Source organism: Halichoeres trimaculatus, unplaced genomic scaffold, assembly GCF_033239565.1.
Source record: "Halichoeres trimaculatus isolate MK-OKI-2021-1 unplaced genomic scaffold, fHalTri1.1 fHalTri1_scaffold_8, whole genome shotgun sequence".
NCBI classification, from domain to species: Eukaryota; Metazoa; Chordata; class Actinopteri; order Labriformes; family Labridae; genus Halichoeres; species Halichoeres trimaculatus.
In genome coordinates, this window is record NW_027437186.1 from 26392085 (window position 1) to 26409988 (window position 17904).

A 17904-nucleotide genomic window follows, 5' to 3' on the forward strand; every position below is an offset into this window, starting at 1 on the left:
AAGAGAGTGAATCCATGCCCAAGACCTGGAGCCCGCCTGCTGACACCCCCTGAGCTGAGCCCATCCCTGGCTCAGATCTGGTCTGCTGCTGACTGACTGGCTGTGATCATATATCCGACACCTGTTGCTGGGCCTAACCCGGCTCTAGGCTGTGGGTGTGCATCAGCAGAGGGACACGCACGTGTTTACTACTGTATGTGTAAGAATTCAGAGTGTGTGCCAGCAGGGCATTCCTCATCTGTTACTGCCTTGTTCCCTTAATCCAGCCACCACAGAACCAGAGTTTGATGTTTGATTAGCATGCAAAGGAGAGCCGTGAAGTCTAGAGAGGGAATATACAACCCTTTATTTGGTTTAACCAAAAACAACAGTGTTCATAATAAAAGAAAAGCAAATAAAGCCATAAATATCAGTGACAGAACAGACAGTGCGCTCATAGCTTCACATTGACCCACTGAGGAAGTCTTTACAATGATGGGATGTGGTAAGTCAGTAACTGAAAAACACAAGATATAAAAGAGGCGCAAAATGATCTTTAAGGAGATAGTCTGAAAACTAGGATGAAGGATTAGGACTGCAGTGAAAAAAAGAAATTAAGATTTTGAGAATAAAATGAAATAAAAAAAAAAGTCATGTCAAGAGAACCTTAAAAGTCTCAGCGAACATAAACCTCTTAGTAGTAATGTTTTGAGAAAAAAAAGATATATTGTTTGATAAAAATCAAAATGTTAGAAAAAAATCCCCAAAATTTCAAGAGTAAATTTTCATGTTACAAGAAAGAAGCGTTAGTGTTGGTGGAAAAGTTGCAATGTTCTCGAAAAATGGTCCTAATGTTGCAAGATTTAAGTCAAAATGTTTTTTTTAGAAAGAGTTTAAATTTGTTCAATGTTTTAATAGTGGGGGTCAAAGGAAGCTAAATAAAGCTCAGAAACTAAACAGAGAGTGAATGCTCGTATGATAATAAAGAATCGGCTGATTGATGTGGCGACGTGAGAGTGTTTATGTACGGACAGCAAACTGTGATTGGCTCCTTCATTGTGAAGCAAAGCGTGAGAGACTACACAGAGGAGGCAGCAGAAAGCACTTCACAGACAGACACACAAAGACAGACAGACACTGTGAAGGTGTGTGTGTGTTTATGCGGATTAAAAAAGGTGTGTTCAGGCGCGGTACAGCAGGATCCTCTCAGCACAGTCCTGACCGACTAGCCCGGCGTACTGCGTCACCTCCGCCTCGTCACTTGAGCCTTTACGCTTTCGGGAGTACACAGCGTACGGCATGACTGTCCGCCGGTACAGAACCAGAGCCCGGCCCACATCCTTCAGCAGCCGGGCGTCTCCTGCACAGAAAGAGTAAGAGGGAAATAATAAAAACCACAGTTACACATCGGGCTCAGTAAACACTGTCCTTATTTTCCCTCTGTCTCACAGTTTAACCTCTGAGTGACTTGGCACAGGCGCTCCATTATTCCCAGAAGCTGTTGGAGGAGCACAAAGTGTTTTAATGCCGTGAACCTGGAGTCACGGCGCTGCCACAGTGCAGCCGCCTTGTTAGCCAGCCTTGTTTACGCCTCTGACTCCCTGCTGGCTCACCAAACTCAGCGTTTTCTCCAGGTCTGGGTTCTTCTGTGCCAGCTCCCATTAGAGCAACAAAAACTTTACTTATCTAAAAAATGTGACGGCTCAGCAGCTCAAAACGATCCTCTGGAGAGTACAATGGAAAAAAGTGTAAAAAACATGACGACCCCTCGCTCTGACATTGAAACCGCTGCCTCCAGGAGTGAGTCTAAGAGCCAACCGATGCCGCCAAGAGGACACGCAACAAGGAACACAGCAGGGAGGATCAACAGAGCACAGAGTGACTGAAGACAGGAGGGTTTAGTGTTTTTACTGTAAAGGACTGATCACTCCTGGACTTCTCTTGGTGCTTCTGTTCACTTTGAGAAACTTTCAGCATTGTAGTAAGTTCTGTGGAGAGGTAAGAAAGGTCTGTATTGTTTTTTTTCCTCCACACTGAATTCCTTCATCGACCTCTGCAGTAAAACTTTGCAAACAACAATTCAAACATCAAATACTCAGTTTGTAAAGCTTCATCTGTCAGAGCTCAATAATGCAGATATTGAACTAAATCCAAGTCCACCCCAGCTCATCCTGAAATTTAAAGGAGGAGCCCTAAAGTTTAAGATCCCACTAATGAAAGTAAAAGTCCTCAATATTAAAAAATCTCTGCAGCAGATAACTCTCAAGAATCCCTGCTTTAAGAGCCAGAGGACAAAGAAGCTCTGGGTCTAAGCATGAATTTCTGATCCCCTCCTCCTCCTCTGAAAAGTTAATTTCATATTCCAACATTTTCTTATTTTCAACCCACACTGTGGATCCATGTTTTATTTATTAGCTTCATTTCCTCACTTCGTCATGCCCTAACCGCTGTCTCTGAGAGATGCTGAGTCATGAGCTGAAAAATGCCCCAAACAAACTTTAACGGATGAAAATCAGCAGGATATGGAGACGTACTTGGTGTTAACGGATGTAAACGGGTTATGTAACCCAAGCAGGCTCATAACTCGTGTCCTGGTGGCTGGGAGTGAAAATATTTAAAGATTTGACGCTTCCCCAAGAGAGTGTCCTCGTGTTCTCCATCAGGGTGACGGATGCTTACACAGAGTCCAGCTCGTATGTGTGACGGTGCAGATCTGTCTTTACTTTAAGGAGCCCGTTAACCTCATCGCTCTCTGCAGCTCCAAACATCCGTTCCTCACATAAACAGCTCTCACTCCTGAGGAGCTCCAGACCCTGCTCTCGCTCCAGGCCCACCGGACGTTCAGCGACACGCCGCTCTGAGGTTGCTGCTCTTCAGGGTCGGGGTTCAGGGGTCAGGGGGAAGAGGAGTGGTGAGGGTCAGCAAGGAGGCAAGAGGCCCTGACACTTCGCCACGCTCCTCACTCTCTCTTCACATCCAGCTCAGAGTTTCAAACGCTTTGTAACTCTGACAGGCCACCAGGTTACGACCACTTCCTCTGACCTGATGTCTCTGATCCAGAATGAGACTCAGGTCTGAAAGAAAGAGGCTGAAAATCTGTGTACTGAGAGAGACCGAGTTCAAGCCCCTGTGTGCACTCACAACTGAGGTTCAAGACCTCGAATCTCTGAGTCTGACCATGAGCGTTGACCTCCATGTTTAAGAAAGAAACAGAGTTTCCTGAAGCACAAAAGACTGAATCTTTACTCTGGTTTAAACCACAAAAAAGCTTCTTATGAGGCGGAAAACTGAAGCAAGAACACTTCCTCCTCTCTGACAAAAGAAATGTAGAAAAGGAGATCTCACAAACTCTCAGAGTCTCTTTGCTCAGTAAGAAACGGCCACAGACCTGATTCACTGAAATACTCAAAACAATTGGTCTATAAGGAAATTCATGCTTCATCAGATGTTTGGATTTGAAAATGCTGGATGCTACAAACAGAAATACAGAAGGTTAGAAACTTGTGCAAGAGGAGCTTTAAACCTGTAGTTTTCAAAGTGGGGGCCGCCAGGGGACACCATGGGGGCCTCAGAAGATTAAAGGGAAGGTTTATTTTTTTAGATTTTATTTTATTTTTTTATTTTTTTTCATAACCATTTGTCCTGAACATACAACAAGTGTCATAAACGTTGCATTCTCAAGTTTCCGATTGTAGCTAACCGCACCTTGTGTGACAGCTGCAACCTTGGCATGATGATGTCATGATCCCTGTTGATCTGGTGGTTTGTGCCTGTTATAAAGCTATTTGAAAAAACTAAACTGAACTTTGAGGCTCTTCCCCTGTCTAACTACTGACTACATGTAGGAAAGGAGTACCCCACCTTGGCTGGCAGAGCCCTGAATGCCTTCTCCCCTTTGGTAACAACCAACTTGGGTGAGTCTGGCTTTTGTTTGTTCATAATTTCCTGTTCTAAACAAATTTAATAATTATTGAAAACAGATGGAAAACACATTTTTAAATTGACATTTCTTTTCACATTTTGAAACACTGTCTGTATTCAAAGGGGGTCCCCAGGCCAGAAGCAAATAGTGTTTGGGGGGGAAACCCTGCTTTAGACAATAAGACAGAGATTCTCTGACAGAAATATTTAAAGGTACAAGAGCAGCCTAGTGAAAGTGGATTATTCAGTGATGAGAAGGAAAATTTCTCCTTTTTTTCAACAAACTCAAAGTCATTGTTGAGTTTTTAGCAGACAGTTGCTTCCACAGTGTTTATTTGAAGGTTATTATAAGAGTTTTGTTTTGTTGCATGGTTATAAAAATGCTCCTCTTCCTCAAAGTTAGTTTGTCTTTTTCAGCTATGGCCAGAAAATCTCAGATGATCAAATAAATAACTTAAACGTGCTCTGACTTGTTGACTTTAAGCTTGCACAAACAGAAAGTACTTGAGCGATATCTGGGTCCTGGTGGGCGAGCGTCTGTTCGGCGCCTGCAGGATGCACTCTAAGGTCCTGGGTTGAGTACTTGTGTTTCTCTGTTCGGACTGTGTTTATCCTACAGAGAGAACAATGCCCCTACGTCTCTTTCTGTCAGTGATTATGAGTGTGTGTGAGAGATAGTACATATGTGCTGCGTGGAGCAGTATGTGTGTACGTGTGTGAGAGGCTGTAACAAGGCCCCGGGGCCCTGGATGTGTCAGGAACAGGCATGTAATCAATGTGGGGCTGCGTTGGACAGAGCAGTGTAAACTTTAGATTAGCTGTCTTCACACACCTCATTAGGGCGACGCTGTAACCAGGTCACGCCATTTGAACGCACAACCAGTGCCTGATATTCACTCAGCCCTGAGAGAGTGTGAAACACAGCTTTGCAATGAGTCTTAGAGGAACTGGTCTAACAAACTATGAACTTTCACAAATATCACTTTTGTACATGATAAATCATGTCTCTGTTTCAGGCTTTTATTGTAGGACCTTAAATATCAGATGCAGCTTGTTTGGGTGAGTTTTCCCACTGACTTCTTCTGTGTTAAGCAATGTGCAGCTTTCATGCAGTTGTGTAGCTCTTTATAGCACCATCTGTAATCACCACGCTGCACAATATTCAAGCCTAGCCTGAGGGGGCAAAGATGGCAATAAGATACTGAAGAACTCACTGATTGCAACTAATTTGCCACAACTCGCAACACTCATATTGTAGAAATCCTTAAATTTGTCTGTAAACAGATCAAAACACTTTATTCCGAAAGAGCATCTGATCTTCATCAGATCTTCACCACACTTGCTGAAACAATGAGGTCATCATGAAGGGATCTCCTAAATAGACCTCAAACACCACGGTCAGCCTTCACCTACACCCCCTTGAAAGTAGGGCTGCACGATTATCGCAATCGCAATCGCAATGTCAGCACATGCAATTACGTAATCGCAACAGAGGATATCGCAATCGCAATCGCAATCGCAATGTCAGCACATGCAATTCAGATTTTTCTCCATGATAACCAAGCAAGTCTGTAGACTCATCATGACACAACTTTTTTTATAAAATCGCAAGCACAATCGCAATCGCAATATTGTCCACCTAATCGCACCTTTTCCCCAAATCGTGCAGCACTACTTGAAAGGCCTCCAGATAGCTGTCAAATGAGAGGGAACTGGGTTTGTGTGGTGAAAAGCCTACAAAAGACAGCAGTCAAAGTGAAGTGTTTCAGACAAAGGCTGAAATAAGGGTTTTCTAAAACGCTAGGGAAAGAAAAACAGGGATTTTTTTAGCTGTAAACAGGAGAAACAGAATAAAGACTAAAAAAAGTAAAACACCCCCTCTTTAAGCACACAATTATGAGCAAAGGAGGAGAAAAAAATGTCATTGCGATCTTCTGGGCAAATTACCTCTGTGTATTTTGGTTGCACTTTATTTCCCTGTTAGATAAAAAAGACAAGTAGTTAAATTGAGTCCTCATCATACTTCTAAGAATGTAAAGTAAAACAGTAAAGGAACAACAATTAATATGGCAAAGACTGATTTATTGGTGGTTGCTCGAACAGGGGAGCTTTGGACTGTTGTCGTTCCCCCATGCTCAACACTTTTACAAGCTCCTTAAGTTTAAAATAAAGAAATCATTCGTAAGCGGTCATTTCTGGCCCTAGAAAACCATCATGGCGATGGCTTCACTGCCTCACATCAGGCACTAGGCCAGTGGGTGACATCACGGTAGAGCACCATCCATCATTTCTCCATCCTGTGGATATTCCACACCATTAGTTTCAGCCAGGACTTGAAAGTAGATTAGCAAGTCTTAATGTCGACCAAAACAAGCCGCACATAAACAAACCGCCCATTAGCTCTGAGCCACAGCCGTCCTCAGAGTGCCATGCTGCGAACCTGACCATGACCTGCTGACTGAGTGACCACGAGAAAGCTCCAAACCACCACAACATCCCACAGCCTGGCAAAAGATCCCACAGCCACCCATCAGACCAGCTGGGGCTCAAACGTTATGACACACCGTTTGGATGGCAAAAACATGTCTAGATGGGAACAAGATTGACATTCAGAGAGGGAACCGAGGCACAAACAGTCACCAAGAACGGCTCCGACCTCTGTAATTCCTCCTCCTCAGGTAGGAGTGATGAGAATGACAGGAAAGATTCAGACCTCCCACTGACTTAGCAGCTAAGGGTGATGTTTTAACTGACAAAGGAAAAAAAAGAAAAAGAAAGAAAGGAAAGAAAAAGAAAAAGAAAAAGAAAAAGGCAGTCTTTATTTCTACCAAACATGAAGTTTTCCTATACATGATGATTTGGAGCCCTGAACTTCCCTCCCCTTACAATCTGACCTCTAAAACATCAGACGCATCATGCCAGACAGCTTTCTCTCCCAACGTCTGCACATGTTCTGGCTCTGAATCAAAGAATGACCTCACTGCAACAAACTTTGAAGTTTCCTCTAAACATAATACATCCTTCTCTCCCTCAACGTCCCGTCCATTTATCTCCTTTTTAATTATATTTCTCTCTTTCATCCAATCTTTATAAAACCTTTTTTATCTAATGTTGCCCCTCACTCCGTCCCCTCACATCTCTTTTAGTCTATCACTGGTTTTCGTCCATTTGGTGGAGTAGATTAAAAGTGGAGGAGTTGTTGGCCTCTATCCACTCCAGCACTCAGGTTAAAGCAGAAAAATAAATCCTCCCGTCGCAGCTTTTAGAAAAGTTTCAACTTAGATTGATCCTTATCATTAGCAGCATGGGCCGTAAAGATGATTTTATTATGAAGATGATACTCTGTTAAATTTATTTGTTAAACCAACAACAAAACAACATCCAGGGCTTTGTATAAATTTGATTTTACACCTATTAGAAAGGGGATTATCACACATTAAAGAGCATGTAGTGCCAAGTGACTCCTCTACAGTGTTACCCTCCCAGTCAACAGTCCTGCTCATGGTACTTTGGGTCTCTAAAGCTGCATTCAGACCAGAGAGTCCAGGGACTTTCAGTACCTGCTCAAACATTTTCAAGAACTGAATAGTTTGTCTGTCCGAAGACCCGGGTAGATTATCCATCTCAAACAGCTTTAGATCATTATTACCAACTTATCTGATGAGATTATGGCATGTATATATATACATATATATATAAAACAAAACTTAACTATGCTTCCTGAGTCTTGTGACCTCTGAGGTGTTTTTTGAACTCATTACAAATACAATGGACAGCTGATAAACTCCTCCTTATGGTTTAAGATGTTTCATAGGTTTGTATTTATGTGGTAAGGGTGGAGGAACATGTGGTGTTGGAGTGTTGTAGATAGAGCTGTACCTGCATCAGGATCCTGGTTGAAGCGAGCATAGCGGGAGTTCTCCAGATGAGGAACACATCGCTCGATCGGTACCCAGGCATAGGTTTCTGGGCACAGGAGGTCTGAAGGCCGGTACTGCCCCTGAGGGGATAAAGAGATCACTTATAGACCAATTATACCTTGTGCTTTATGCTGGAAGGGGAGTGAAAAAAGACATTTCACATCCCTGTGTATTAAAAATCAGTTTGACTGCTCATTGAAAACCAAAGTGGTGACAGTAATGCTTCTCTGGATGTTTGGGCTGGCATTAAACCTGTGACTCTTCAGGGTTAAAGGTCTTCAGGTTGTAAAACAACCTAAGGGTCAGGTCAGGATCAGGGCTGAGACCTGAGCCAGGCTGTGTCTGTTGGACCCTTTTGTTAGACTCCTGCTCCTGTGTGTGTGTGTGTGTGTGTGTGTGTGTGTGTGTGTGTGTGTGTGTGTGTGTGTGTGTGTGTGTGTGTGTGTGTGTGTGTGTGTGTGTGCGCGTGTGCGTGCAGGAAATGTAAACACACCAGCATATCACAATGTGTGCTTGTGAAATGGGTACGAGTGTGTTTGAGCGAACATTTTGGATGGAAAGTAAACCGAGCTGAACAAAAACAGCTGCAGAGGAGGAAAGAGTGAACAAGGGGTTGAATGAACAGAGGGAAAGAGAAAGAGTCCATTATCTCGATCACACTCTAAACGAACACACTCTGCAGATCTGTAAACAAGCAGGCGCCTAAAACACACCCGCTGCATCATCTCAACACACACTTGGTGTTTAGAGAAACTGAGGGACAGAGACTCCAACGTGTTTCTAAACAGACAGAGGTCAAAGATCCTGATGGGTTGAATCACACATGGCTTCATAAACTCTGAATATGAAGCAAAAAAAGAAATCCTGCTGCTCACACCATGACCCGTCTGTCATCAGGTCCATATGGAAAATATGCTGCTTGTTTTTACACGCAGGGAAGATGCCAGGAGCATGAAGCAGGCAGCGTTGCAGCAAAAGACAAAAAAAGAAAGGAAACAGGGCAATAAATTAATAGAAAGACATTACATATGCACTTCTTTCATTTTCAGAAACATCAGAGGTCTATACATTCAAGAAAAAGGGTTCATGTTGTTCTGAACCAAGAAGTTTTGAAGTTAAAATCTCTCTGAATATCATCTCACAGTCTGAAACACTTGAGAACGTCCTGCATTAGACTTTAAATGCTGCATCAAGACAGCTCTTTGTTCAACCTCCAGTATTTCAGAAGTTTTCCAGTTTGCATCTTGTTAAAAAACATCATGAAGTCAGATACTTCAATGCCTACAAAGTTGTGCTCTTTCAGTTGAAGTGATGATTAGATTCCACCAGATCTGTGTCCAGAACAGTTCTGCTCTTGAACAACATCAGACCTTATGGGTTTTGGTCCCAAACAATGTTTTAACTTCCTTTGGCTCTGCTCCCCTGGCAATCTGGGATCATCCACAACAGATATACAGAGTATTATTGTAGCCGGGTGCTGGAGCAACAACGCATCAATGGACTGGAAGTCAAAGACAAACAACATTAAAAAATCTGGTGGATTTCCAAACCATAAAACTGGGGCGCCGCTACATCTTTCCATCTAGGTTGAACGCCCATCACTCTGCAGTCCCCTTCATGCATTTCTGTCCCCACTCTCCCCCTGTTCCCAGCTCTATCCACTGTCCTGTCCCTTCTTTTTAAATAAATGCATCAAAATTGTGAAGAAATAACTGGAAGAAAACAAACCTAAAACCGTCAAAATGTCATAAAGACTGGAGCGAGGCCTGTCAATAGGTCAAAAAATTTCCAAGAACGATAAATCGATAGCGATAAAGACCACAGGGGGGAGGAAAGCATCATCACTGAGGCGGGAAATCCTCGGTCATGTAACTCCAGCTGTCTGAAGGTGCAGAGATGGACAGGACATGGACCTGGAGAAAGTTTTGTGGTACCAACAAAGACCACGTATCTAGTTTACTATCATCTTACTATCCTCATAAAACTTCAGAACAGCCTCTGAAATGTTACTGCAAGGCTTATGAGAAAGTTTTTGATGTCATAATGGGATATCAAACAAGGAAGATGAAGCACTTATTTTTTAAATGTTCAGACACGGTATTTTGTTTTGATTTTCAGTAGATGTTTCATGTCAGTAGTGTGCCTAAGTTTATGTCCAGGTGGAGTTTCTTTATTTCTCTCCCAAAGATGGCGCTGCTGTGTTCTTGCATTAACTCCCTCACGTCTGAAATAAATCAAGGTAAACATTTCAGCCAGTTGTTTTGATTAATGAAATTTCAAGAAGTTTGCAGAAATGAAAGTTTCCCAAAATTTTCAGAAAACCTCGAGATCAATCAGCTGAATAGACAAGAGCATCATCTGCATAAAGAGACACTTCAGCTGTATGTGTGTACATACCAGAAAATACAAGAAAATAACAAAGGGACTAAGACTAAACCCTGGGGTCTCCTTTTAAGATTTCAGAAGCTAAATATGTCAACATTTTAATTTGAACCGTTTTTGAACCTTGAGGCCCAAACTGACCCACTGAGTGATAAACAGGGTGAAGCTAGAGAGCTTAGCATGTTCTAAGTGCTTGTGCTAACAGATGGACAGAGGAGGAATGTGATGAATGTGAGGAAGAAACGGACACACACATTGATCAGATCCTGTCTGTGTCCCAACATCCTGCAGCCGTCTGTGACTGTCAGCACAGTCAGCCTGACGCTCTCACACTCCGCCTCACCTCTATATACTCCTTCAACACCACACACACCTGCTGCATGAGGTACACACACTTCCTGTTATAGGTGTCTCACACCTGAACTCAAGGTAGAGAGAAGGAACACAGGTGTGAATGGAGGAAGAGATTTTTAAAGACCTTTATTGAGTAGTTTTTCCATAGAGAAAACACAGTCCAGTTTTCATTTAAAGTTTAAAAAAAAAAAGGTTTCTGATTCTGCAAGGCCTTTTGATTTGGTGTACCATCCAGAATCATAAATCCAGAAACACTCTCTGAAGTTTGAGCTGAAGGAAAGACTAAATGAGAGACAGAGTGTGGTCATGGCACAGACACAGTTCCTCAATCCTCTCTCTCAAAAAACGAGAGGATGGAGAGAAGGATGGAGGAGAGGAAGAGGACACAGTTATTAGTGGTCTGGCCTGCGGAGGGAGAAAGAAGAGAGGAAGAAGGAGAGGAAAAGCTCGGTCAGCCACAAACTATCTGTCAGCTTCTTTTCTTTATTGGACTGAAAGTGAAGACTGAGCTAACCGCTGAGTTTCTTCATCCTCCTTATCGTCTCTTTCCCCTTTAGATTGGCTTCAAGGCTCGGTAACTCACAGCCCTCCCCCCAGCTTCTGCAGCTCAGCAATTTCTGTTTCTGCTCTCTCAGAATGATTTTTTTTCCCTTTTACACAAACTTAAACTCACAGAGGATGCAGCAAAAGTTTTATAGATTTTTAATCTTTTAAAGAGGAAAGATTGAAGTCCTTCCTCTTCTCCTCACATTCAGGTTTCCAAAGCCAGAAAAAGAGGAAGCACAGCGGACGCAGAGCATCTCCAAGACACCGCCATGCTTGGCTGTAGGTGGTGATATCTTCATGAATGTTTGGGAGGAGAAAAGAGAGACGTGGATTTTATTTCTGGGAGTTAGATTCATGATTGAACCATTTTGTCCCCCACATGTTGCAGGTTTCCGGGAGAAGTGAAGCAGCCACAGAGGATCACAAGGCACAGCTATATGCTTCACTGGAGGCATCAATAGTTTTGTAAATGTTTAATCTCTGAGAGAGGTGAGATTTTAAAGTGATTTCTGGGAGTTTAATTTATGATCAAATGCACTTGTCCTCCACAAGTTGCTGGTTTCAAATGCTAGAAGAAGCAAAACAACCCCAGAGCATTGCCAGGACACCACCATGCTTCATTGTAGGCAGCAATAGTTGAGAATGTCAAATCTCTGAGAGAGGAGAAATAAGGAGGTGATTTCTTGGGGTCAAATTCTCAGAAACATATTTGTTAGCAGAGTCAGTCACCCAGAGGGGCCGCAGGAAGTGATAGTGACCACATGTGAATGTCCTGAAAGCCATCTGCTGAGGTTTGTTTGTGTATATGACTCCATCTGAATGTGTTGGAGGGACAACCTGCTACGAGACTTTCCAGCCAGGGAAAATCTTCCTAGTTCGGTCCTCCCACTTAAACCATCCATCACCATCCATCTCTCCATCCTCCCCTCCTTGCTCTGCGTTCGCATGTCCAGACAGATACAGAAGTGACGCTGACGACTGACACCCTTTGAAAGGTTCTTTTGGAGAGCAACAAAAAGCGAGACGGGAGGAGGAAATGGGTAGAAATTTCAGCAGACAGACTCTCTGCTGTCAAAGTGCAGAGAGGAGCACGAGGTGTAGATGACTAAAAGAATGGTATTTAACGTCACAGAGACGTGGACCGAGAAGAGCTGATGGAAGTGATAGGAGCACTCAACTCTGAGAGGAAGGCTGGAAAAACAGAAATGAGGGGAAAACAAGCAGACAAAGAAAAAAAAACAGTCAGCTCAGAGACCGAAACAGTAAAGGAAACTACGACTGGACACTTGTTGTACTCAAAATTATTTCACCCACATAGCAGATACAGTTTAAAAGCAAAAGTTAGAAATGTCAGCTGTTTGAAAACAAATTAAACAAGAAAAAACTTATTTTGAAAGTATTTTCTATGATTACAATACGAAATGTCACTTTTAAAGACAAAAAAAGCCTCTAAATTATTCAAACCCTGAGTATAATCGTTTAAAAGAGGAGGTATTTTCAAAATAGGTGTCAATCATTAGATGTACCAGGTGTATGTGATAGAATCCATTATTAAAGGGAGTTTTGGGAAAAGATCTGTGTCACCAAAAGTTCTGAATATTCCAGCAGCTTCAGCTGGAAGCAGGGATCAAAGTTTGAAGTTTAAGAACAAAGGCCACACTACCACAGGGAGGTATCAACCCCTGCGTCCAGATTCCTGAGGACGCAGTAGGTCAGAAAGACCAGCAGTAGGACTTCAAGTCTGCAGGCTTGAACTTCAGGACAAACACTGCTTACTGTGTCGAGCAATGTTGTTTGGTTATTTTTTGTGTAAAAAGCTGAAAGTTCCTCAACTCTGCAAATAAAACCTAATTTGCATTGTGGGTTAATTCATTTTGAGTGTCTTTGTTTACCTGCAGAGGTCAAAGGTCACTGTTTATAGGAAATAATCTTCCACAGTGGATGTTTCTCTGCAAGCTGATCTTTAATGAGACAGGAGGAGGATTACTCATTTAAATAACGAGCTGCTGCAGAGTAAACTATGACACAAGCTCCAGTAAACACATCTCCACATGCTGTTACACAACACCCAGCATCTTTACACACAGAGCTAAACCGTCACCATCTCCTTCACACCTTTCAGTCTCTTGTTCTCACACCTTCAATGCCTGAGGCCAGTTCTTGTGATTTATATGAAAAGCAGTTAATCAGACTCGTAAATCGAGCAGGAGAGGAATCCTCGTGAAATCTGAAACCTGGTATAACTTTCTAAAAGAACTCCTCGTGCACACTCGAGGTTTGTGTAAGGAGTTAGAAAACCAGAGATTAAAAGATCGAAAAAATCCTGATGAGCATTTTCTCACTGTGTTTTCCAGTCTGATATCAGAGGGACTCGTGCGGCAGGATGAGTTTCCTTTCGGTCTCGGTGGCAGCAGCAGCAACGTCAGGGTTCAGAGCGATCTTCTTTCAGGGTTCTGGAGTAAAAACCAGGAGGAGGTTTCTCTGCCTGGATCTACATCTGCTGATGATTTCCTGCTCAGATCTCCAGTGGAGTTTTCACCCCCCTGCTCCTCTATGAGGTGTCCCCCTGTGTGTGTGTGTGTGTGTGTGTGTGTGTGTGTGTGTGTGTGTGTGTGTGTGTGTGTATATGTGTGTGTGTGTGTGTGTGTGTGTGTGTGTGTGTGTGTGTGTGTGTGTGTGTGTGTGTGTGTGTGTGTGTGTGTGATAAACCTGGCACTGTGTAGCAAGCCTGCATGCAGCCTGAATGAGTCTATTCTTATTCTCAGTATCAGTGGAACTTAAATCTCTGCAGCATGGAGCACAGAGTTAAACATTAATCTGCTGTTCGCTGAACACACACTTCAGTGTGAGACCGAGCGGCTCCATCACTGTGTGAGGACACCATGAGGTCAGACCTCTGCTGGAAAAAAGATAAACATCCAGAAATAACACAAAAAGAGCCTGTTCTACACATCACCAGGTCACAGCATGGGGCTTATACTATGTGTGGCTTTTGGCGCCCCCTGTGGACAAATCTCAACTTTTATTTTGTGCAGGCGCTGTCCTGAGCAGGTGCAGTTTTCAAAAAATAATCCCCTCCTGTCAATATTTCTTTACAAACTGTGGTCTTGTTGTTGTTTACGTCCATCTTCTATTCATGATGCACAACAAGAACACAATTAATACAACCTTGGTGACTCTACTGGACACTCAAGGAACTACAGTTTATTTTAACATAGAGCTCTATGGGGACTGACTGTGTTGTCACTCCAAATGATCATAACTCAGAGGTCACAAAGAGCCTCAGTGTGATCCAGTGTCCAGCAGGCCTAACCCGGGTCAGTACTCTGACCCAGGGTCACATTCGGCCCGTCTGAGTCTAACACCAACAAACAGACCCTGATCCCGACATTACACACTCAGCTCTCACAATACACACCCTTTATCCAAGAACACACACACAAATACACAGAGGGCCTCACTCTGCTGACGGACACACGTAAACAGCATCGCTCACACAAACACACACACAGCTACACAAATAACACTGAGGACAGACAGACAGCAGTACTGACAGGCACATCCAAACAGGACACACACACACACACACACCAGACTTTCACTACAGTCTGAGAAAGCATACACATGCAGATAGATGTCTAAAGCTGGACTTTAAACGCACACAGAAACCTTTAGAGCTCCACACATTACCACAAGACGACCTTCAGATAAAACACCCCTCCCACCAACACCCTTCACCCGGGCCCCTCCATCATCCCTCCCTTTCTCTCCCCCTCGCCCAGCTATGCGTCACAGCTCCACGGCTGACAGGTTAATGAGGAGAAAATATTTTTACAGGATCACATTTCTCCTGAGCCCTGAGAACCAATGGCAGCACATTTATGGGCATCAGCTCACAGCCCGGGAACTTTATCTCTTTATCTGCTGCCGTCTTTACGGGCAGCGAGCTGTTACGCCTGTCTGACACAGACCACAATCTCAGACCTCCACCCACACAAAGTCGGCCTGTTTTTAAGAAGTGGTCTTCTTGGTGAGACTACAGGGCACAACAGAGTACAGATACTCAGTCACCAGGTATCTGTACTTCTACCTCCTTCATTTACAACTTTAGTATCTGTTTTTTCTCCTTCTTACACTCAAAACAGATTTTTACTCCAGCTTTGATGTATCTGAGAGGAACTGCTGTCTTTATTTTTACTCTTTTAGAGATAATACTTTACCTTTTACTTTCAATAACAGTCAGGTTTGGCTCTACATTGACAACACCATATTCTATCAAATAACGTACTGCTCAACAAAATAAAGTCATAATGTTAATACATGATACCAAACAATTACTCAAATTTGATCCTGTCCCCAAAGTTATCACCTGTAATGATAATACAGACTTGAACAGTGTTAAATCTTAAGCTTAACACTGATGACACTGTCTTTTATACTTCAAATCTGATCCAAACCTTTTAACTCTCAATGTTCACCACTAACGCAACTGAAACTTCCACTTCTGGCTTACTGTGATGCTTTTTAGTGGAATCCATTAAAGTTTGACTTGGTTCATCTTAACACAGCATTCAATACATCAGTGATTCTCAACTGGTGGTTCATAAACCAAAAGTAGGCCGTGGCCCTGTTTTCAGTGGGCCACTACTGATAGTGTGAAGAAAAAAATATCCTGTGCTTTAATTTTGAAGGGGATATTGTTTATGCAGCAGAGTGATGGCTATAATGCCTTGTAAAGATGACAGACACCTATCATTTCAGACTATAGATGAAGACATGCAAAGCTCATCATTATGACCAGAGGAGCATGTCTTAATGCAAGACAGGCAGTAACTACACAAGACATGGTTTTTCTTGAAATAAGGACAAAATCTTTGGTGTTTTCTTCATCAATGTTTGAACTACATCACCTTTCAACTACACAAATTTGAGGAGTTAAATATTTTCCTACATTTGAGGGATGATGGTGGGACCCACGTGAAGCAGGACCACTTGAGAAGAGATGATAGTAGATGTAGGGACTTAAATGACTTTAACCATTCGTCCATTTAGAACTGTGTATCGTTTATTTATCACTTAGGAACTCAACACAGGTTTTCTGATGTTAAAGAGTGGGTTTTTTTTTTTTTTTGCTGTATTGTAAAGATAGATATGAAGTAACAATGCTGGATGTTCAGACTGAGCATGTGCAGTTTTTCAAACGTCTTCATATTCATATGTTGTAGAATCCCCTGAATCTGTCTATAAAAAACACTCAGTTCTAAAAATAGCACCAGGTCTTCACCAGGTCTTCATCAGTCTTGCGAAAATGATGAGGTCATCACATAAGGATCTCCTAACTGGTTCAAAACACACTGATTGGAGGAGTGGGCCCCAAACACCAAGGTTTGCCCATAGCTCTGCCCCTGACACAGCTCCAGAGGGCTGGCCAATCAGAGTGAAGGGGGTTTGTCTTAAAGAGACAGCAGCTAAAACAAAATGTATTAACATAGGCTGACATGACAGCTTTTTAAAACACCAGTGGTGACTTTCAATTTAATAAGTCTTTCATTTATCAGGTTTTGCTACACTTTTTTTTTCAAATGTTGTCAATGTGATTTTGTTGAGGACCCCTTGCAAGCAACACTGTAGATTTTAAGTGATCGTTCTATTGATTCTATTGATTGATTTCCTGAATTATGTGTACCAGTCCCAGTATCATGGATATTTCAGCTTAAAAGTTAGAACAATAACACCAAACGTAACTTTATCTGGGCCAAAAAACAGTCTGAGAGGATTTCTTGCAAATTTCAAGAAGTGTTTAAGACACATATACGAAAAAAGAGAGTAACGAGGAGACTTTTGGGGCTATGTGGATGAAAATGAAACTGCAGAGTCAGACGTTCCCAGAAAAATCGTTGATTATTTGTCTCCAGATGTGAGGTTACCTTCAGTTAGGTTAGCACCCAAGCAGTGTCCAGAAACTTTTACTCTGAGCCTGATTTTCAGAGTCTGCGCACTGAACTGTCTCTGCAGAAGTAAGGTCACGTCTCTGTCTTCTTCAGCTGAGAGTGTGGGTACATTTGCGCCCTCTGGTTATCAGGAATCTGACAGCGCTCGTTCTCTCAGAGAGAAAGCGGGTGTTTCAGACAGAGCAGTGCAGTTGCAGCGGGTCTCAAAACAAACACTGGAGGAGTTAATGGGAACACAAACACCCCTGTCTGGCAGCTCCAGGGCTCTGGATCTGCTCAGGATGACACCACCACTAACTTTCACTCCCGCCCTCCTGACCTTCACACCTTAACATTGCTCCTCCCCCCAAGCCCCATCCATCCACACACAGCCAGACTTAGGCCCCGTTTACACGGAGACTCCCGCAACGATTCTTCCTTTGCGTTTTCAAAAGCCACCCGCGTTTACATGAGGACGGCGTGAAAACGATCCGCGTTCATACGACTCCAGGAGGAGAAGTCTCCTCTTCTGTTCTTTCTTTTTCTGCCGTTTTGTTGTGTGAGACGGTCGGCAATCCAACCATAACGCGCATTACCGCCAACTACTGGCTCAACTGGAAATGTGGCTGAGCGCGGAGCCTACACCTGAAACTGCGAGTGCGCATGCGGTGACGTCAGCGTTTCACCCTGAGACGCTCCGCTCTGTGTTTACACGAAGCTGGATGGAGGAGCGGATTCAGATCTTTCCACTCTGGGGAGCGTTTTCAAAAGTTTGCGTTTTCACTGAAAACGCAACGTGGTCTCGTCTAAACGGAAGGCCAAAACGCAACGAAATGTTTGCGGAATCGACCGTTTTCGGCGTCGTGTAAACG

At 43.1% G+C, this 17904-nt stretch overlaps 1 protein-coding gene across 2 annotated transcripts in view; it reads right to left on the reverse strand.

Annotated features, from left to right (window-relative positions):
• Nucleotides 1-339: 339 nt before the first annotated feature.
• ate1 (arginyltransferase 1) overlaps nt 340-17904 on the reverse strand; it is a 63049-nt gene continuing 45484 nt past the window's right edge. Inside the window, exons 11-12 of one of the 2 annotated variants that reach the window (XM_074676419.1) lie at nt 7780-7900; nt 340-1339 (exon numbers count right to left, since the gene is read on the reverse strand). In XM_074676419.1, coding sequence (XP_074532520.1) covers nt 1161-1339; nt 7780-7900 — 300 coding nt within the window. In that variant the 3' untranslated portion in view covers nt 340-1160. The remainder of the gene's footprint in view (nt 1340-7779; nt 7901-17904) is intronic. The other variant, XM_074676418.1, reaches the window with a different exon arrangement.